This window comes from Manis pentadactyla, chromosome 3 (genome assembly GCF_030020395.1).
Source record: "Manis pentadactyla isolate mManPen7 chromosome 3, mManPen7.hap1, whole genome shotgun sequence".
Taxonomy (NCBI): domain Eukaryota; kingdom Metazoa; phylum Chordata; class Mammalia; order Pholidota; family Manidae; genus Manis; species Manis pentadactyla.
In genome coordinates this window covers 94,450,355-94,472,449 of record NC_080021.1, presented here as the reverse complement: position 1 = coordinate 94,472,449, position 22,095 = coordinate 94,450,355, and the positions used below count along the sequence as shown (strand labels likewise).

The window sequence follows — 22,095 nt, the reverse complement described above, 5'->3', positions numbered from 1 at the left end:
TCATAGGGATTATGTTCAAGAGAGACCTACCACATGCCTGTGTGCTGTGAGGCTTGTGCGTTTGCTTGCTCTGCACTCAGAACTGTCTGCTGGCGTGGCTGCAGCCAGTGCCCACAGTTTGCCCAGACTTACTGGGCACCTCTTCTCGGTCAGTGGCACACCTGGCAACTCTGCAGGGCACACACCCCTGTCTGTTCCTAGCCCCCACACATTCTGGCCTGCTGACAATGGCACCCCAGTTATCTAGCACTTTTGGCCAGAAGTGCTCTGAGTAAGGTATTTTCCAGGTAACAGGAACTTGGCTCTTTAAACACCAAGCATTTGAACTTTAACCGTCTTATGGAAACCTTCCTAAAGTATATATAATATGTTTTATTTCCCATCATTGTAAACAAAGTAGGTGGAGTACTCAGTCTTGTCATCATGAGCAGTACCTCAGGGAGAGAGGCAGGCGCATGGTCACACTCTGGACGTGCCCAGGTAGCAGTAATTCCTCTCACTGGTCCTTCCCACCTCCTGTCTCCTGGTCAGCTGTTACACTTCCTGGGTCCTAATGGACTTCTGGCATAACAAAACAGAGGACAGGGACAGGCACAAGATCGTGTAGTACTTGATTTCCTCCATGTTTGTCCTTGGCAACACTGGCATGCAGAGACAGGGGGTACTGGCTAAACCAGGTGGGAGCCGAGCACTGGGAGAGCAGGACTGGCCCCACCCCTGCCTGGCAAGCTCATGGCCTAACCAGGGCAGGACGTCATTACCCGACGAGAGGGGTGGCCTGGTGACCCCTGGGAAGGCTGTCATCCTCTAGGAGAGGGTCCTCCGTGTGCCAGATTCAGGACGAGACGGGGACCAGCACTGACTGCCCCACTGCCTCAGTGGGAGCCATGTTCACCGAGTTGCCTGCTCCGAGCACAAAAATTCCACGCGGTAGGCATAGTCACATGCAGCTCCAGGCAGACTGAGTGCCGACACCAGGCTCAGAGTCTGCAGGGAGCTGCAGCCCAGACAGACTGTGTTCAGAGGAGGGGAGACAAGACTGGGGAGAGTGAAGGAAAGAGGAGGGCCTGGCCCCACCCCTAGATTCCTGTCCCTGTACAGTCCAGAGAGGGAAGCTGGTGCTTGCTACCAGTTACAGCTGGCTGTCTGCAGTCAGAAGGAAGAGAAACAGAGGCAGGGACTGGAGTGGCCTTCAGAGACAGGGTGCAAAGATCAGCCCCAAAGGCCATCGTGCTTCCTTGAGTGGAGCCCTCCGTAACCTGCCCTCCCCTCAGGGTGTACTGGCAGCCCGTCCCACCTCCGGCCGGTCTCAGGCCATACCCTGCCATCACCCCAGACTTAGCGCCACCAGGAGGCCGCTCTTGCCCTCCCACTTGTTCCCCTTCCCGCATGGCACTTGGTCCAGGCACTCAGCTGAGCGTGGCAAGTGTGGGCCTCTGTTTTAGTTTCTGTCTCCCTGGCCAGGCCTAAGGAGAGGCAGGCTGCTTTCTCTGCACATGCTGGGTGCTGAGCACCAGCTGGGTGAATGTGGGGGCCGATGCCATGGCACTCTCCCTGCAATTCCTGGCTCTGGTTCGTGCTGGTCTCACCACCTTCATGTCAGTGGCCAAGGTAATTAACTCACACAACAAGCTCAGAAGCAGTCAAGACTAACCTCTGCCACCCAGTTCCAGGTAGGGTCCTGCCAGGACCCGGCCCTCAGCATTGCTGCGCATGGACTCAGAGACTGAGTGTGGGTGCTCCTGACTCAGGGGAGATGCATGCACTGGGCACTCATGGTGCCCTTGCTTCCAGAGCATGCCCCAGGTCCAGCTTTTCCTCCCTGTGCCTGAATGTGTCCCAGAACTACTGCCCCTCTCCCCTGGCTTAAGGTTCCCACCATGGTCTAAGACTCCAGACCTTTCTCTGCTCCTTGGATCTTCTGACTGTGAAATGACTGCATTGAAGAGGAGAAATGTGCTTTCCCCCAGCACCTCATCTTGTGTGAACAATGCTCAATATTCATTTATTAATGACCCTTTCCTGGGGCCAATCACAGTGACAGCTGGCATGGTTAATCCCCTTTAGGAGACTGAGGAACCAAGAGAATTACTGGCTACTCAGGAGGGAATCTGGAAGCAAAATATGTGCCCCAGCGACTTGGCATTTACATGGACTGACCACCCTATGATGACTTACTTCCCAGGTGCACATGACTCCTTGTCCCTCACCAGACACCTCTTAGCTCTTCTAGGCCACCTGCCCCTACTGCTCACCACTGCCTGGATCTCTAACATTGTACTTCCAAAGACTATGAGCCACAAATACCTTTTCAGGTCTCTTCTTGGATCTCCCTGCAGTTGCACAAATGTTCAATTATAAAAATATGTCCATATTTCAGTTGTTATCCACCACTAGATTTTTCCCAGCCACTCTGTAACCTTCTCACCAGCCCAGATGTCCCACAGTCTCACCCCCTGACTCTAACTGCTGTCAGCTTTTCCTGTGATGGGCTCCCCTCCTAGGCCCACTTCTTTGTTTGACTCTCTTACAGTTTAAGAAGCACTCATGTGTCCACTGGCCAAGAGGATTTTATGTCTTGTTGATAGTATAGGTCTTCTCTTTTCTCCTCATCATAAAACCCTACAAGTTCATTCTGTGCCACTAGAGCTGGTCTCCTCTCTTCCCCAACATCTTGTCCAACCTACTGAGTTTCTTATTACCAGAGCTTGTTTCTCATCATTCTCTTGACCAGAGCTTCCTTTTTTTGGGGAAGTTGCTCTCTCCTGCTCTGGAGCCTCGTATCAGCCTTAACTAGTTTCTGGTGTATTAGTGACATGTGCATTTCTATGATTTTCTGAAGCCCCCAGTCAAGGCACAACTCTGTGCCTGAGAAGACATGGCACCTGTTATTCCTGCCACCCTTGGTAATGGGATTTCAGAAACCCTTTGCATCAGAGGCCAATAATGGCAGTTGCCACCAGCTTTATCCTTTATCCATTCCAGCCTGACAACACCTGCTTGCCTAACCTGGGTAGAGGCACGTCCATGCCTCTGCCCCATCTACCTGAGGGAAAGGTGAGACGTTCATGTTGGTGCACGGAGTGCTTTCTGTATGCCAGGTACATGGTAAGGGCTTGCGTGCATGACCTCATCTGGTCCTCACTCAATAGTTTATTCCAATTTTATGGATGAAGCAACTGAAACTTAGAAATGTCACCAGACTCGTTCAGGAAAGAGCCAGGAATTTGAGTCTATGTTCACCTACTCCAGAGCCCATCTCTCTGGCACTACATCCTGACTTTCCCAGTGCCTGACCACTTCACCTGTCCTTCCTTTGGCCACGGAAGACAGCAGGAGCCTGGCAGGAGCAGCAGAAGGGGCCTTCACTGTGCGGTCACAGCCCCACCATGCATGCAGGCAATGTCCCAGCACTGCCCAGGAGCTGTCCTCAATCTGGCAGAAGGGTAGGGGGCCATGGAAGGATGGTGAGACCAGAGCTGTGCCAGAAGGAGGTGGAGGTACAGTCTCGGCTCCTCCTCTCACACTTAGTGACTGGAGTCTGTTTTACATTTTAGATGAGGTGACTCAGGAAATGAACTTGACACATAGTCTGTTCTCAGTACATTCCTGTGAAACCTGGGATAGGGTTCCACCAGGAATGCCGTCTATACCTTCCACATCATCATTCTACATTCTGGAGGAGAAGCTGAGGGACGAAGAGGTGGACGAGATGCTCCGGGCAGCCGACGTGGACGGCGATGGGCAGGTGAACTATGAGGAATTCGTGCGCGTGCTGGTCTCCAAGTGAGGGCGGGGTCCGCTCCAGCCACCCCGCACCCACTCTCCTCTCCTCGGGCAAGGCTGATTCAGCCAGCTTTCCACAGCTCCCTTGTCTCCTTTCCCGCCACTCCCTCCCAAGCCCAGCAAACCCTGGTGCTTCCATCACTCCAGCACCGAAGGGCCTTGCCCTGCACAGACAATGGGCCGAGGATCCCCCGAGCTGCACTGACCCCTCTGTCCACGAGGAGCGCAGCTGACACCACGAGCCCGCAGGGCAGAGTCCCCAGGGCCTGACTGACGTCTTCGCTGGCAGTCCCAGGGGGGAGGAGGAGTCTGGCCCGGGCTGAGGGGCCATGGAGCTCTGACAGCTGACATCAGGCCTCCAGAAGGATCTGTTCCCTTCCACGGGGCGCCTGTGCGCTCCCTTCTGCCTTCACCGAGCACCGTGACTCATCTCTGCCAGCTGGGAGTAAACCTGGGTCAGTTGTAGCAGGTCTGAATTCACCTTCACGGAGGGAGACTTGAGTGCAAGGGAAAGGGAAGCTGTAAAGGAATAAAAACTCTTGTGGTCCTTTCATGTTTCCTTTTTCCTGGTTGCCACTGACATGATCCTTGTTCATTAAGTCCAGGGTTTAAGTGAGACAGGAATCTGCATTTTTGTGCTTTTTGAAAATGCAGCGAAATCTCTATTGGTGAGCATAGCGAAAAGAGGGAAGCCTAGGTAAAGTAAATCTGGAATATTTATTTCAAGTAAAATGGATCCATCAGTAGCAAAGAGCATTTTAAAGTCCAGGCAGAGCCCTGAAGAGCTGAGGGCTGGCAGCAGTGGGCACTCCGATCTGTTGGTGCTGCCCCGACAAGCTGCTCTGCTGTGGTGCCTGTGGCTCAGGACCTTCGGGCAGAGAGCACCCCCAGCCTGCCAGTGCATGTGGGGCCAGAACTTAAAGCCGGTGCTCCCACCATGGACACCTCCTGGAGGCTGGAGGGCCCTTGTCAGAGGCTATTTTAGTTCCAAAGTGGAGCAGCATTTTCTGGGGTGGACACATCACTGGGACTCATCAGCAGTGCTGCTAGCCACGGCGGTCACAGAGCAGGTGGCCAATCTTGGGTAAGGGCATTTCCACCACACCCCTCCCCACTGTGCACACTCCCTCAGATATAAAATGAACATGGGCTTTGGGGTGCATGGCCAGGGATGGGTGGCTTTGCGTTGTCGCTGCCCTGTTGATGGTGCTCAGATGGCTTCTATCCCTAGTGATGGCAGAAGTGCTTTTGGCCCCCGGATGCCAGGCCCTGTCGTGGACCCTCCACGTGCAGGTCCCCACTGCCTTCCCATGGGGCACCTGCTCTGAGTACTTCCCCATCTACAGAGGAGGAAACAAAGACACAGACAGCTTAAGAAATCAACCTGCTGTCCCCCCACTGGTGAGCGACAGATGGGGCTGAAGGCAAGCTCACACCCTGATGCCACCACACTGCCCCTGCGCCTGAACTGCAACCTGACATACCACAGTGCCTTTCCCCAGCTTTGGGGAGGTTTGGAAAAGTGTTCTTAACATGCCTGGAGGGCAATAGGTGTTTAATAAATGACAGCTCCTGTTGCTGTCACCTTCTAACTCCAACACTGTGAGGCTTGGCAACACATTTCCACCCCTCAGCATGGTGCAAGGGCAGAGTGGGGGCAGGAAGGGGATGGGTTCCTGGATGGTAGTGGCCCCAGTGTGGGTGGCTGTTGAGCTGCTTCCCAGCAGAAGAGGAGGCCAGGCTACTTGAGGCCTTGCAGGTCCCGCCTCTTCCTTCCCTGAGTTCGCCCCAAGCTCTGTCTCTCCACCTTAGGAATCCATTTCCCTCTTTCTGTTACTTTTCACTCCCCTGTTGCCACAACCTTGTCTCTTCCCTGTCATTGTACTCATCCTCAGCCCCTGTCATCGTCCTCAGGGATATATTAAAGTTCTTGTGATAAGGAATCTGTACACACTGAGCATTTGAAGTGCAGTGTTTATAATATTTTATAGAGTATTTGGCCTAATAGAATCACAGTTTTATAATTCCAATTTTAAAATATGCAAATTGAGTAAATAATTTACACTTGTGATCTTAAACAAAAAACTTACTAGTTTGTAGGCAGTTTGGAACACTTCAAAGTACTTAATCACCTTATTCATAGTTCATTAGATTTTGAAAGAATTACTTAGAGCACTTGGCAAGATTCATCAGACAAAGACCTTAAAAATAAAGAAAAAATATTAAATTTGTCAATGCAGTCCAAGATTGGTCTTAGGAACCAAAAATTCCCTAAGTTTTGCCATTGCAAAGGGGATTACAGAGGGTCCCAAAAACTCTTGTATATTCCCTTTAAAAGTGATTAAATTTGCTAAACTTAGAACTAATGTAAGTCACAAGCTGAATTTTAACAATTTAATCCATAATTAGGTTTTTATCTTAATTTTAGTAGATTTTTAAAAACAAAACCTCTAAATGGTCTTTGCTGAGTGTATGAATATGCACACTCATAAATGCCCTCCAGAACACCAAGACATATGAACTGAGCAGTGATTTAAGCATTTCACTAGTGCCCTCCAGTGTCTGAAGAGAGAAATAACACATGTACATAAAAGTGAAATAGTTCAAAGCACTATGTGGGAATGCACATGAAACAAGCATATTTTATCAGTGAGTATTTATTACAATATTTTCAATGGACAGAGACATTCAGAGTGTATTGACTATCCCTAAATCCTGGGGTAAAAGTAAATGGATCCCAAGGGGCTCCATGGAAAAGGCAATGTTCGAACTGGGTTTGAAGTAGGCATTACGTCACATGGTCACAGAGGGAAAGCATAGAGGAGAGCAGAGGCATGGGAGAGAGACAACTGTGACTTAGGGAATGGTGAGCAGTCTGGATGCATGGAATGCAGGATCACATGGTAATGGATGGGATTGGAAATTACGCAGGAACTGGTTGGCACAGGTTCTGCATGCCATGTGCAGGAGTTCAGACTTTAGACTTAAGACAATGGAGACTTTTTAAAGCTTTGACTAGGTTAAAAGAATGATCCAAGTTCTGCTTCCGAATGTTCAGTCACAGATGGATCAGGAAGACAAAGTGGAAGGCAGAAAAGCATTTAGAGACTGGTATGCTACTTACAGAGAGGATTTGATGACCTGAGCTAGGATGACTGCACTGGGAAGAAAGGGAAGGCAATGGATGCCTGAAACATTACAGAAGTAGAGTTGACAGCACCTATTCTATGTTGAGAGCAAGAAGGAGACAGCAGTGAAAAATGACATCACTTAGAATGTGCTTATGAGAGATGATGACACAAATAGGCAAGTAGAGAATGCTAAAGGAAGAGTAGATTTCTTCTGAGGAAATTGGTAAATTCTTAGAGGTTTAAGTGTGGGCAATACATCTGGGAGGAAAGGTCTAGCAAGTAAGTGGGAATTCTAGTATAAAACTCAAGAGAGAAGGAAAACTTAGAGTTTACAATGTCCCCCACACAGAGGTCGTGAATAAGATACATAAGGGCCAGAGAAGAGGGCCAAGGTGTCTCCACTAGGAAAAGACAGTGCAGAAGAGAAGTCCGTGGAGATGTCATATGGAGGAGAACCAGGTAGGGCCACAAGAGACAAAGGACAAGTTTCAAGAAAAAAGAATAACCAAATGCTTACGGTCAAGAAATCTGAAGGCTGAGAGTCATTGTTTTAATAAATAAAGTACAATCAGTGGTCTCTGAGATAACAGTTTCTGTAGAATGGCGGGGAAGACACTAAGTTACAAAGGTTGAGGAGTAAGCAGAGGATGAGGCAGCGGTATGGAATGCATATCCTTTTGCAACGTTTGGCAGAGTGCACAGATGTGACAGCACATTATGGGAGTAGTAAAATCCAGCAAAAAGGGTTGATTTTTTTTGAATGAGGGAACCTTGACATATTGGTAGGGAGAAGAAAACAAATCAATGAAGAAAAGGAGAGAGAATATACAAGGGAGACTGAAGGAGCAATCTTCTAGAAGGTAAGTCAAAGGGAGAAGGTTCAAAAGCAACAAATGGCCCTAGAAAGGGGAGCATTTTTCCTCTGTGGTGGTAGAGGGTATATGAAGATCCAACTTAATTTTAGGGAGAGACTGAAGAGGAACATAAAATGGTAAAGTCAGATGGGTGGTATTCAATAAAGTAGTGGATAAGATCATCTCCTGGCACTTTTCAATTTAAAAGACATTTGAGTACCTACCCATGCCTGACCCTATAGGTACCCAGTGAATAAGAGGGTCCCTGCCCCAAGGTCGCATTTAACTAGCACATAAATCCTCATCTCAGGCGATCTCACTCTTTGGATAGTCAAATGTCACATCCTCTCAACCCCAGGTCCACAGTAAGAATAGAAAAAGGAGTTATTTTGACAGAAAGAAAATGACCCCAGATGGAAGTATGGTAATACAGGAAGGAATGAAGAGTACCTTTGACATAGCAGGTGGGCAAATCTAAGCAAATGGTGCTGGTTAAAGCAATAGTAATCAACATCTGTGGGGTTTAAAATACACAGAGCATCAAACCATAAAATAACAATACACAAAAGGCAGAAGGGTAGTATACGAAGGTGAGGTGTTCTATGGTCTTTTCATCATCCAGAAAGTGGTAAAAACACTTATGTGTGACAGATGCTCATAAGTTCAACTTCTAGGATATACACTAAAAGAATTTTAAATGAATATTTAATAAGCTAATAGGAAATATGAATAAAGAAAAATATTTGGTAAATCTAATATTTATATATGTCATGTAGAGGCAAGCAGCATCACAAGTTAATCAATACTTAGCCTGACAAAATCTTGAAACTGGAAAGAACCTTAGAAATATCCTTATCTGAGATGAGGACTTTAAGATATGGAGAGGTATATATTTTAAGATTACATCATTGTAACAGTGCCATGACTTGGATCCATCTTTCCTAATATCTAGTTAAATATTCTTTCCATGTTAGTCACTGCCATTTGACAGTGATAAACTTATTAAAAGGAAGAGCCTAAAGAAAAGTATTTGAGTCTTGATGACTACTCTTTAAGAGACCTAATCCTAAAACTCACAAGTATGTGAAATGTCCATATGTAGGGAAAATGGAAGTCCACGGCCAGGATCCTCACCTGGTCCTAATCTACTCACTGTGTACATGTAATGATGTAATACTTAGCCTACTGCATAGGTGAATGCTTGCACTCCCATTGGCAATAGGCCTTTATTGCAGGTATTGCTATAAAAAGAGCTCCACCCAGTGCTAAGGGCAGAGGGAAGCAGCCAAGGAGGAGAACAGAGGCTGGAGGTGAGGGCAGAGCCTGGAGTGGAGGCAGCACCTGGGGCAGAGGCTACGACAGAGGCAGGATTCTAGCGCTTGATCTGCCACCATGAGAATAAAGCTTGGTATAAGCCCCTTTTTACCCCCAAAGGTTCCATTGTCATTTCTCAGTCTCACCAAATCCAGAATGAACTTGCCCGGGGCTGAAACCCTCAGGTGAGACACCATAGTATTTAGGTTATCAAATACCTTTACTTACTACTGAATAAGAGACATGATTTTAAAATGCAAACATGAGAGACACAGGTGAATTGACAAATAGAGCCCGCAGGAATTTGGATACTAGCAGAGGCTCCTTCAAGCACTGAAGCAGGTTTTCTTCTACCCTTATGTAGAGCCCGATAGTCCACTTTCAGATTTGGTGAAAGTGACAGTGGGGTTCACCAAGTCACTCCTTTTATTTGAAGAAAAAGTAGTTTTTACTTTCCTCCAAATGTTTGATCACAGCAAGTCAGAGACATGAGAGTGAGAACCGTATCTTTCCCCATTGCTATACTGGAAGTCCAGGCAGACCTTAAGGTTAACAGGCCTCAGGTTCCAAAGTGAGTTCTGGCATGAAGCTGTTTTCATGTCAGCAAAGATTGAGCCCTCGGCAGAGGGCCATGGAAGTAGAGCTCAAAGGGGATGCAGCCAAATGCTGAGAGGCTCAGGATCCAGCAAAAACCCACTGACGGTTGGGTAGGCTGGACAGCCATACCTTTATGGGCATTGGAGAGTTATTATTTCCACCAAATATTATTTCCTGAATATTATTTCCACCAAACTGTGCTCATTGGGTTCCACGGAGACAATGGCTGGGTCTAAAAATAGACAGAATGGTATATCATGTGACTGGTGCTCTTGAGGCCACATGTCAGGGCAGTGGTTTTTCATACAGAAGAGCAGCTAGTGGGAAACTGTTAAGGACAGAGCAGCAGTCCTGGGGGCCAGGTGACACCTCCAGCAGGCAGTAGTGTTGCAGCTTGGTACACCTCACACAAAGACACCCAACTGCATGCCCCCAGCCAAGGCGTGAGAGCCTTTCCTCTGAGTGTCCATGGGACCAAAGCACTGGCTGTGCTGAGGCTACTGGTTTTAAGGTATTAATAGCACTTTGTTCTATTTTAAATTCTCACTTGTTTAAAAAAATGGGAGAGTTTAATACCAAAAATTAATTCCATTAAGTGTTTTCTAAACTTGAAACTCTCAGGTCACGCGTGCCCCCTCCAATCCCCAGGGCTTGATGTTAAGCAAGTCTGTGGTAAAGCTCAAGAATCTGCAGTTTATCTAAACCTCTTAAATGGCTCTGATGAGGGGTTCTGCTGGCCACACTTTGAGAACACCTCAAGGGCAGGGGAGCCAAAAGAGGTCATTTTCACCTTCTGAGCTGCAAGACACAGGTTCACATTTTTAAAAGATCCAAGAATATTCCTGTTGTTTCTTTATTTGTTTGAATGAAAAGCAAACTGAGATGGTAAGGCCCACATTTGGAAGAAGGAGAAGAATCACACTGAAAATCTTCATTATTTGATCAATGTACAAAACATAGATATGGGGGAAATAACATTAATAATCAATATGTGCTGTGTTCTGCCTCAGGTGCAGGAAAGGGAAATCATTAACTTTAGGGGTTAACAAAGTGAAGAATAAGTTAGGTTTCTATCATGACCAAAAAAAAAAGAAACAACAAAAAAAACATAGACATGATCCAGAGGTTCAAAGGACTCCAAACCTTGCAGGCTCCCAAGTAGCAGTGCTGGATCCCAGGGACAGAGAAGGAAAAATGTGCTCTTTGTTAACAGTGCCCCTTTAATTTATGATGGAGCTGGGGATCTTGCTTGATTTGATTTCCTTTTTCTTGCAATCAAGGCAACTCTACCCACTAATGTATAATCTCTTGGAAAGAAAGCATGACCCTTCAGCTTAATGTTCATTTCCATCAGTCACATTTGCCTCAGAGACTTTGCCCTGCTTCCTCATAGTCCTTCTCCAGGGCTGTCAAATCTTCTCTGGCCTCTAAGAACTCGCCTTCCTCCATGCCTTCTCTGAAGTACCAATGTAGAAATGCCCTCTTGGCATACATGAGGTCAAACTTATAGTCTAGGCAGGCCCAGGCATCCACAATGGCTGTGGTATTGCTGAGCAGGCAGACAGCCCGCTGGACCTTGGCCAGTTCTCCCCCTGGCATCACCATGGGGGGCTGAGTGTTGATGCCTACCTTGAAACCAGTGGGGCACCAACCTACAAATTGCACAGAGTTCCTTGACTTGATGGCTGTAATTGCTGCATTCACATCCTTAGGGACCACATCTCCTCTGTAGAGTAGGCAGCAGGCCATATACTTCCCCAAGCGAGGACCACACTTGACCAGCTGGTTGGAAGACTCAAAGCAAGCAGCAGTGATGTCTGACACAGAGAACTCCTCATGGTAGGCACTGTCAGCAGAGATGATGGGAGCAAAGGTTGTCATGGGGAAATGTATTCTTGGATAGGGTACTAGGTTGGTCTGGAATTCAATTAGGTCCACATTCAAGGGCCCTTCAAATCATAGGGAAGCCATGATGGAAGATACCACCTGACCTATAAGCCTATTAATGCTGGCATAAGAGGGGTGTTCAGCACCAAGTTAATGATGGCAAATGTCATAGATCGCCTCGTTGTCCACCATGAAGGCACAGTCCGAGTGCTCTATGGTGGAGTGGGTGGTGAGGATAGAGTTGTAAGGCTCTACGACAGCAGTGGAGATCCTGGGGGCTGGGTAGACAGAGAACTCCAATTTCATCTTCCTGCCATATTCTGCCGAGAGCTGCTCCAGTAAGAGGGATGTAAATCCTGATCCGGTGCCTCCTCTAAAGCTTCGGAAAATCAAAAATCCCTGCAGCCCACTGCACTGTTCTGCCTGGGGAAAGTGAATGAGATGTGAGAACTCAGCCAAGTTAACCAGAAGCCAGGGTGGTGGCAATACGAGTTCCTAAAAAAAAACAAAAAACCTTCAGAAAGAACTGGTTTTACCATGCTCAAGTCCAGACAAATATCCATGAGGGAACACATTCGAGGGGCTAGTTCTGTAGTGGGGGAAGCACTTTAGAGTGTTACTCCAAGTTAAGCATAAACATTCAACTGTTGTTCGCTGCCCTCCATGGATTTATCTGTATGTGATCTAAAGCAAGGTCTTTATCAATAACAAAGAAGAGAAAATGACTAGCAAATGTTGAACTATCACTTTCCCTCCCAGTAGATGAAGTACATACCACTTCTACACCCAGCCTACTGGGCTTGTGTGAAGGCATGGCATCGCCTAAGGACTATGCCAAATGCCAAAATGTTTACTGGACAAGGAATTCTCCAGATGGAGGTCCTTGGAGAAGAATTAACTGTTAGTAAACAGAGTCAGCTTGTGGGGTGTTCCCCGAGCTAACTTTATAAACAGGGTGGTCACTATTGGAAATGACAAGTTTTAACATGCTTTGGAAGTCTTGGATAACAAGATAAACTAAGAGCAGCAGAAGAGTAGATGGGGCACTGTCGATATGAAGGAGGAAATCCTGCCGTTTGCAACAACTCGGATGGACCTTGTGGGCCTTGTGCTAAGTGAAATGGAGTAAGTCAGAGGAAGACAAATATTGTATCATTTCATTTATATGTGGAATCAAAAGCCAAACTTGTAGAAAGAGAGAGGAGAAAGTAGTTGCCAGGGGCACAGGGGTCAGGGAGACAGATGGATGTTGGTATAAGGGCACAAATTTTCAGTGAGAAGATGAATTGGGATTCTTGGTATCTGATGTACAGCATGGTGACTATAGTTGAAAACATTGTACTATATACTTGAAAGTTGCTAGGTGGGCAGATCTTAAATATCGTCACTACAAATTTATAAAAGAGAGAAAGGTAATCATGTGAGCAGATGGGTGGTTAAGTGTAGTGTGGTAACCATTTCACTGTGTGTGTGTGTGTGTGTGTGTGTGTGTGTGTGTGTGTATGCGTGTCAAATCATCACTCTGTACACCTTAAATTTACAGTGTTACACGTCACTTATATCTCAGTAAAGCTGTGATGGGGGAGGAAATAACACATTTCCTCATAAGCCTAACAAGAGGGAAAAAGAAGATGGGGCTTTACAGTAAATAAAGAGGGTACTTTTGCCCTTCATAAGTTGCAAAGCCACTCAAAGCCAACACCAGGACGCCTCCCCACTGTGACAGCCTCAGGAGGCTCCAGGGTGCAGGCTGGGTGGTGTGCTGTCGAGGCCAGAAACACAGGGGCTGCTGGGGAGGTGCCTGCAGACCCCCAGGCTCTTGGGTGTGGTCCTGCCTAAGGAGAAGGGAGCCACTCGCCAGCTTCCGGATCCTCTCCAGCACGAGGTCAGTGATCCCTGACCCCACAGAACCACGACCTCAGGCACAGTTGTTTGCAGCGTCTTCCTTTCTGTTCAGGAGCTGCTCGGGGTGGAAGAGGGAGCGGTACTTGCCAGCACGGATGCCATCTGCAGAGGGAGGGGAGGGTCAGTGTGCTTCACACCCTTCAGCTGCCAGCCCCCTGTTGATCCATGCACAGCCCTGTACCCTGACCCCCGGTCTTCCCCCACATGGTGGGAAAGGGATGGATTTAAACCGCTGACCCAGACTTCCTCAGGCTAGTGAAAGGAACCAGCAATTCCCTATAAACTGACGGTATGTTTTCCCATCATGCCCCTTTGTTACTCTCTTAGGGCTGCCATAACAAATTACAACCCACTCAGTGGCCTCAAATGAGAGACATTTTTCTTCCACAGTTCAGGAGGCCAGAAGTCCAAAATCAAGGCATGGGCAGGGCTGGTTCCTTCTGGAGGTTCTGATGGAGAGACTATTCCATCCTCTGTCCAGCTCCTGGTGACTCTGACAATCCTTTGGTTCCTTGATTTACAGCCACATGCCCAGTCTCTGCCTGCACAGGTACCCCCTCTTTCCTGTCTTCTTCTCATAAGGACACAGGTCACTGGATTTAGGACTACCCTAATCCAGTATGACCCCATCTTAGCTAAGTATATCTACAGAGACCTGATTTCCAAATAAAGTCATATTCTGGGGTGCTAGGTGGACCTAGATTTTTGGGAGACACTATTTAACCCACTACACACCTGGTGGTACCTTGGCATTCTAAGACAAATATTTCTATCTACAAACAGCCAACTGTACACTGGAAAAATCTGTATTATCCATATACTTTAAAAGAGGCTTTAACAAAGAAGGCCCATATGGCAACTCAAACACCCACGAGACTCAAATGCAGTTCACATAAATGTGTGATGCAGGGAAATTTGTGTTAAGACGTTGGCAGTATTGAATGTAACCAGTGCAACTCGTGCTTAGTTTCACTGCCTTCAAACCCTGGGTAGCATGAGAAGACAGCAGAACACAGCATGTCTGAGGCCTGGGTCCCAATCCCCCACCTTAGAACGCCCAGACAGAACAATTCCTCAGGACTCACACAGCAGTGTTAGAGAGCTAAGTAGGCTACAGCGGGAGTTCATGAATTAGTTTCCTGGGTTCACATCTTGCCTTCCTCATTTGACTACAGAGCAGTTACTTAGCAAATCTATGCCTCAATTATTTCATCTCACTAAGCAGGATATTAATAAGACCTGCCCTACTTTGTTATGAGGATTAAACAAGTTCTCAGGGCATGGTACATGGCCCCATAGCAACAGTTACACAAAGCAATAATAACACTGGCCTCATGGCATGTATTTATGCAGATCTGCCTCCCAGGCCTTGGCACCAGATATCTATAGTTAGTAGGAGAAGCTCACTGCTTAAGAGCAAATGCTCTAATTTTCTAAGAGCAAGGCAGTTTTCGCAATTCACCGTGCTCTCCTGCATATGACCGTGAATTCCTAAACCCAACTGTATACTCCCAAAGAAGCCTGCTTCATATGCACACCAAACTGCCACTCTAACTTCCTGCCATTTAGCACTTTGTTTGGAGACTTCAGTGCCTGGCCCAGCATCCTCAACCAGCATCTGCAGGGGCTTTGATGGTTTTTTAAACACAATTATTTGATGGCTTTTTGGCTGCCTCACCTCCAATGCCATTTAACTCCTCTCCACTTGATTCTCCATCCCTTACAGCTGTCCCCTGCAAAGTCCTTTCTCTGTCCAAATTCCTGACTTCCTGCTACCAGGCCCATGGCCCAGACTCCTTTCTCATCGCCCTCCTGCCCACACCCTCCATTCCAGCCACACTGAACTATTAGGCTGCATGTTCCTCTACACCTCTGTGAATTTGCAAATGCTGTTCCCTCAGGAGTAAACATCTGATGACTACCCAGTCAGCTTTCAAGCACCCTATTTGTCTTTTATAGGTCTGCACCTGACTATGTGGGTTCCATGAACACCGAGACTATATGCGCCTCCAGTGTCAAGAACAGTGCCTGGTAGGTGTGCTGGACAGAACAAGGAAAACCAGGGCCTCCTCCCTAAACCCTGGACCTTAGGCCTTTTTGTTTGGACAGCTCAGGACCCTCAAAATCACCCTCCTACCAGGCTATATTCTAAAGGATTAGGGAATTTCTTCTGGGTCTTTGCCTGCCCCTGTCTCTTCTCTTACTTGCTTAGCTTCTGATCTTGGGCCTTAAGCCTCCTATAGGCCTAGCATCTGTGCATTGGCACAAATTAAAATGTCTGCTACAATAATCCTAATACTGGGATGTGGCCTCTCACATGGCTCCTTCAGCTACATTTACTGAAGTCCTCTGGGGACATATTCCACCCTGCTCAGGTTCTGGGACAGCAGACTCCAGCTAACTCCCATGTGTCTGAAACAAAAACTCAGGTATTCTCTGAAGACACTTATAACTCAAATCTGAACATACCACAATTGCTCCTCCTCACCTCTGTACTAGTCTCCTCTGTTCTTGAAGTTATCAATACCTCCTTATTTTAAATTCTTTCACAGCATCTACCAGAGTAAACACTAAATCTTTATTGAAGCATCTTGGCATTGACAATTTGTACCTTCCCCCTTTCAATAAAACCTTCTATCTTTTCCTTCACATTGACATCAATCCACTGTTCTGATGGATTGACTTTGTTCTGATAGGGAAATGGACTCCAATCAGTCCAGTATATACAGATTGCATTTTCCAAGGAAGGCCACAACAAGATTTTTCATCTCACATGTGCTTCTAGAACCTATTTCCACATTAAGAGGTGAGGCTTATATCCCTTCCAGGGTAGATGTTTGTAACCACCTTGACCAGGTGAAAATATCTGAAGTGACATCGTGTGACTCCCAATGCTAGGTTATTACAGTACAATGAACCTCTGCCTTGTTCTCACGGGATGCTTGCTCTTGGCATCCAGCGCCATGCTGTGAGGAAGCCTAAGAAGCCCAGAGAGAGGCCCATGTCCCCCACAGCCCTGGCCTGGCTCTCAGCCAACAGCTGGCCACCAAGTAGATGAGACTTTTTCAAAGCAGATCCTCCAGGTCCCACTTGAGCCTTCCTAGCTGATACCACATGGAGCAGAGAGAAGCTGCCCCATCTGAGCCCTGTCCAAATTGCAGATTCATGGACAAAATAATGATCATTATTGTTTTAAACCACTCAGCTTGGAGCTAGTTTATTACACAGCAATAACTAATTAATACATAGTCCCAAACCCAAATCCACCCTCCTCTCCACACTGGGGCCACTTCTCAACCCAGGACTGCTCCAGCTCCACTTGAAGTGTTTTTTGCACAAGATACTACAAAGGCAGCCATTAATCATCATAGAATTGTATTGATTTTGTCCACAATTAGATTTATTTGGCTCCTTGCCTCTGTGGGATCATTTTCAAATATTCTACCCTTCATAAGCAGCTAATGTCAAATTTCGGGTTCTTTGTCAGAAGCTTCTAGCAATTGGCTTTCAAATCCAGGAGAAAATTAAAAGTTTTGTTATGATAGATGTGTGTGGAGAAATTGAGAATTAATTTGCTTCGCCACACAAAAAAGGCTACACCAGTCTTCCCTCTGGGTGTGTTTGCCATGCTGCTCATCATAAGTGCCATCGAGTGATCCTCTAAATTTGGAAAAGGTCCACATGACACCATTTAGATAGATTTGTATAATCTGATAATCCCACCATAGGATACTTGGTGTGTTTGTTTTGATTGTGGGCCTGAAAAGTGCACTAGAATGTAAACTTACATTACCTATAACAGTTGGCTCCAGGTCCATGAAGAGTGCTCTGGGCACATGCTTTCCAGCTCTTGTCTTACAAAGGAAGGTATCAAAAGGTGCATCCATATTATCCATTCTAGCACTTTCCAACTGATCCTTTTCACCGTTGAGAACAATGCCATCCGGCTGGATTCCATGTTCCAGACAATAGAGTTCCCAGCAAGCATCCCCAATCTGGATGCCAGCTTGGCCAATATGAATGGAAAGGCACTCCCTCTGAAATAAGCCACAGTAAGTTAGCACTGAGTGGGCCTTCTCAGATAACATGAGCTTCATCACTCAGCATTCAGACACCAAGCTAGCCTAAGCCAACAAGAGAAATATATTATAAGGCTAATTAAAAGTATCTCATGGAAACCAAAAGTCAGGGTACAGGAACAGTTGAATTAAGGACAACAATTCCATTAAAAGGTTTCAACAGCATAAAGTAAGCACCTATTGTGTAATGGGCTAAGAACAAGTTAAGACTATATATATATTATATACCATATATGTATAAAATCAAGCTGTCTTACCCCCCCAAAAATTAGCTAGTTTTTGGAAAGGCACAAAACCAAAATCAATGTATAGCCTTGACACAGTTTAAAACCCACTACAGATAAATTAAAGATGTTACTTTTTCATATCTCAAGATTTTTACATTTACTATTCATATGTGCTCTAGATAAGGAAGGATGGCCTAAGCTTTAAAGTAGTGAAAAATTAATGGGGGGAATCTAGTAACCATAATGTTGCTCATGTGATTGTATATTAATGATATCAAAAAAATAAATTAAAAGATTTTTAAAAGTAGTGAAAAATTCACCAAGGAAACATGCAATAGATTTGACAACTCCAAAATGTAAACATTCTATACCATAATAAATACTGATGTATACAAAAATTGATTTATATACAGCCCTTCATATATAAGGGTTATATATAAAGCAGTTTTATATTCATCAGTTACGAAAGAAACACTTGCGACATCTACTAGATAAACAGGCAAACGACATAAACAAATGAATTACAAAAGAAAGAAATAATCCAAAACACAAAGATTAGGCACAATGGCATTCACAGTATTATTAGCTATAAGACTGAAAACATCTTCTTAACCATTCACCTACTGTTGGGCATTTAAAGGGCATCAATACAGTAGTATGTTATGCATTATTATCCTTAATATTATCTTAATTAATATTATCTTAAATATTTACCCCCAAAAATGTATGAAGTGGGAAATGCTCATAACATATTAAGTACAGAGTATATAAGCTGTATGTTGATTGTATATAAAGTATGTCAAATACAGTTAAAACTAAGAAAGAAAACAGTCTTGAAAAATGCGAAGTATTGGCGGGGGGAACTTGATAATATGGGTGAATGTAGTAACCATAATGTTGCTCATGTGAAACCTTCATAAGATTGTGTATCAATGATACCTTAATGAAAAAATGCAAAGTATTAACTCTAGTTATATCTGGGTAGTAAGTGGTCTTTTTGATGTAAACTTCACTGTTTTCCTTCACCCATATCAGCCCCCACATCTCCTATCCCACTTTTAAATCACTATCCACATTTTTAAAAATAGCAAACAACTCTTTGTAATTTAAACAGACAGTTTTAGTAGACATCTAAGAGAGGAAAAGGAAAAGTTAAATCCTAAAAATCTAAAGGGATTACAATCACTGACTTTAATATCATTGAGCTTTGATTGCCAGGGTCATGGAACAAGTCTACACAGGAGGTCTTAGAGAGTGAGAAGGCCATTTTCTGCATCATCAGGGCCCTTCAGGAGGTTTGCCTGTTGATGTGCTAGGTAACCCTACCCTCCTTTCCCAAGGTCTGAGCGTCAGCTACAAAAAGCCTACCAGTTGCGGGTGGGAGGGAGCTCTGGCTGTTCACACCCCTGCAACCTGACTTGGACTCTCTTCCTGCTCAGCCCCATCAAACCTTATACTTCGTCTTCTTGATTCTCAAGGCACAACACAGCTCTCTCTCCTCTGAAGAATTCAAGTTCACTACTTGAGCAGAGCATCCCTTTTGTGTTACTTCTCTGCAATTATCAGTCTCTCATGACAGTGGTTGTGAACTCAATTTGCAATGCACTTAGTACCAATCAATACTCCCACCTTTATCTGGCACATAAAAATCAAAACAACACATTCCATCATAAACAGCTTTCTACCACCCCTATCTGCAAAGAACAATTTCATTCCTTTCACCTGTGGGACTTAAAATGATCCCAGTACATTGTAAGCTACTGTAAACAGATCAGATTCACCTAAATCCCTAGATGTAGGTAAAAATTTAAAGGTTAGGGGGCATTTTGTGTCTCTACATCATTGAAACCATGTACATGTAGATTTCTCTCACAGCAGTCTTCCTCAGCTGTTTACCACCCAGTCGTGTGGGATGCACACATGCCATGTGCTCACAATACCAACATAAAAAAACAACTGCTGCTTTGCATGTGATCTGCTACCCACGTAGTTCAGACAGAGGAGTGATTCTGTCCTTTTTTCATTTGGCAGGAATACTTGGCCCAAGAAGAATCAACTTTGCCCTTCCTGGTTTGAGAAGCAACTGAGCTTACAACATCACTCTGTTCCAAGGTACCGAAGGCTGTCTTCACCTTATTCTTCCCTCCTTTCAAAACTATATGTTAAAATAATAGTCACACTCTAAGACTGTAAAATGCCCACTGAATATCAACATTGGTAAGTCACAGAACATTAATAAATGCTACTACAAAGCTTCTTTGAATTACTAGGAAGGCATAATCTTCTAGTTAACTTTTTTTTTTTGAGATAAATAGGAACTGCAGATTCATACACAGTTGTAAGAAATAATACAGAAAGATCTCATGGGCCCCTTAGCCATTTTCCCCAATGGAAATATCTTGCAAGACTATAGTACAGTATCACACCCATAATATTGACACTGATACACTTAAGACAGGATATTTCCATCCCTCATGTGGGAAAGCATAATTTTAAGAGCAAAACAATTTAAACATCCTTACAATGTCAAAGAGAGGGTCCAATGGGGTGAGAAGATCAAAGATGAAAAAGCAGTTTGAAAGGTTTCCATTTAAGAATTAAAAATTCTAAGATGTCAAACATTTCTGTGACTGACACGTAAGTGATTAAAGGGACAGTGGATCTTAAAAGGTGCCCCGAACAGAATCACTGTAAGTAACTATCGTCATTATTGTCCCCAAAGAACTCTAGAGAGGACAGAGAAAATATTGCACTTTACCTTGCCAGGCATTTATGAGCTTAGCAATGGAAACCTGGGTCTGAAATCCCCAGAAACTCTAAAAGCATAGTTAAAAGTGAAACGATTGATTCCTACAGGAATATCAGCACACCAGGTCTCAAACAAGCACAGAAACTGAAGGAAGCAGAGGTGCTCACTTCAGCACTTTAATTAAGTGAACAACTTCAAATCAACAACTTTTCCAAAAACAGCAAAAGTGAAGATGAATAGAGGAGAGCCTATCCAGATCTGCACCCAACATGGATATTGTAAGAACCAAATGTCTTCTCACGTAATAAAATTAAGTAAAGAATTGTTTGGTGGGAAGAGGGCCAAATACGGAGTCAAACCTGCTACAACAGCAAAGCAACACTGCCGGCACCCTGAGAGTACAGTAGCCACTTACCATGCCCTCGGGAAGGCGCTCCACTGCCCGCAGGAGTGACGGAGAAGTGCACCCAGGTCAGCTTTATCACAGGGCAGGAAATGACCGCACCTGCGGACTGAGACACCTGCTCCACTTAAAGCAGTACAGACTCTTCGCCGTTTTGTCAGTTCAGTCTCAGAGTAGTGGAGGTGGGCCTGAACACACCCTGAACTAAGTTTGTTCACGACTGCAGATGAATTACTTCCAGCTTGTCCCTGGATTGAAAATAACAAATGCATTTAAAAAATATCCACCTCACATAATTAAGAATGTACTAAGCATTTATGGGGAAAGGAAAGTGTCTGAGCAGAATCTGCTGTGCCAGCAAGGAGCTCTTTCTATTGATTTAAGTACTGTACGAATATCTATTCCTAAATAAGATTCAAATTATCCCTAATACATAGAGCAAACCAAAAAAGTGGCCTTTTTACCTCTACCTTTCACCCTTTCACCTGGACCACCACCACTTCCAAGTATATGGGGATCATCTAGGTTTTTATTATTTATTTTATTTTTAATTATATTCATACATTTTTTTGGTTCATTAATTTCAGAGAACATACTCTAAATAATTTCTCTCTTTATATACTTAAGACATCCTTTATATTCTGCTATATGGTCAGTTTTTTAAAATGTTCTGTGAATGCTTGAAAAGAATGTGTATTTTGGAGTTGTTGGATGCAATGGAGATATATGCATCTCCATTACATCAAACTCATTTATTGTGTAGTCTGAATTTTGAGTACTGATCATTTTTAAAGATGTATTAAAATTTCCCGTTATGATTGTTGATTTGTCTATTATTTCTTTATCTGACAATTTTTGCTTTATCTATTTTCAGAATATGTTATTAAGAGCATGTGAATTTTAAATTGTTACAGTTCCTACAGAATTGAAACTTTCTTTACCATTTTAAAATAATTATCTTAACTGGATTTTTGCCTTAAAGTTTGTATTATTGAATATTAACACTATTGAACTACAATTAATATTATTGAGAATTACTACTTTAATGTAGTTTTCTTGGATAGTATTTGAATATCTTTTTCCACTTTTTACATTCTTACATTCTTTACATTCTTCATTGTTCTCACATTTTTTATGTGTCCTTTGTAAACACACTGATTTTT

The 22,095-nt window shown here is 44.6% G+C and overlaps 1 protein-coding gene across 1 annotated transcript; it reads right to left on the bottom strand.

Annotated features, from left to right (window-relative positions):
• Nucleotides 1-10,808: 10,808 nt before the first annotated feature.
• Nucleotides 10,809-21,206, bottom strand: LOC118913908 (tubulin alpha chain-like 3). The gene is given in 4 exon segments (XM_057498171.1): nt 10,809-11,988; nt 13,424-13,576; nt 17,268-17,511; nt 20,945-21,206. Coding segments are annotated over 4 exon segments (1,341 nt in total). The 5' UTR covers nt 20,948-21,206; the 3' UTR covers nt 10,809-11,047.
• Between the last annotated feature and the right edge of the window lie 889 nt (nt 21,207-22,095).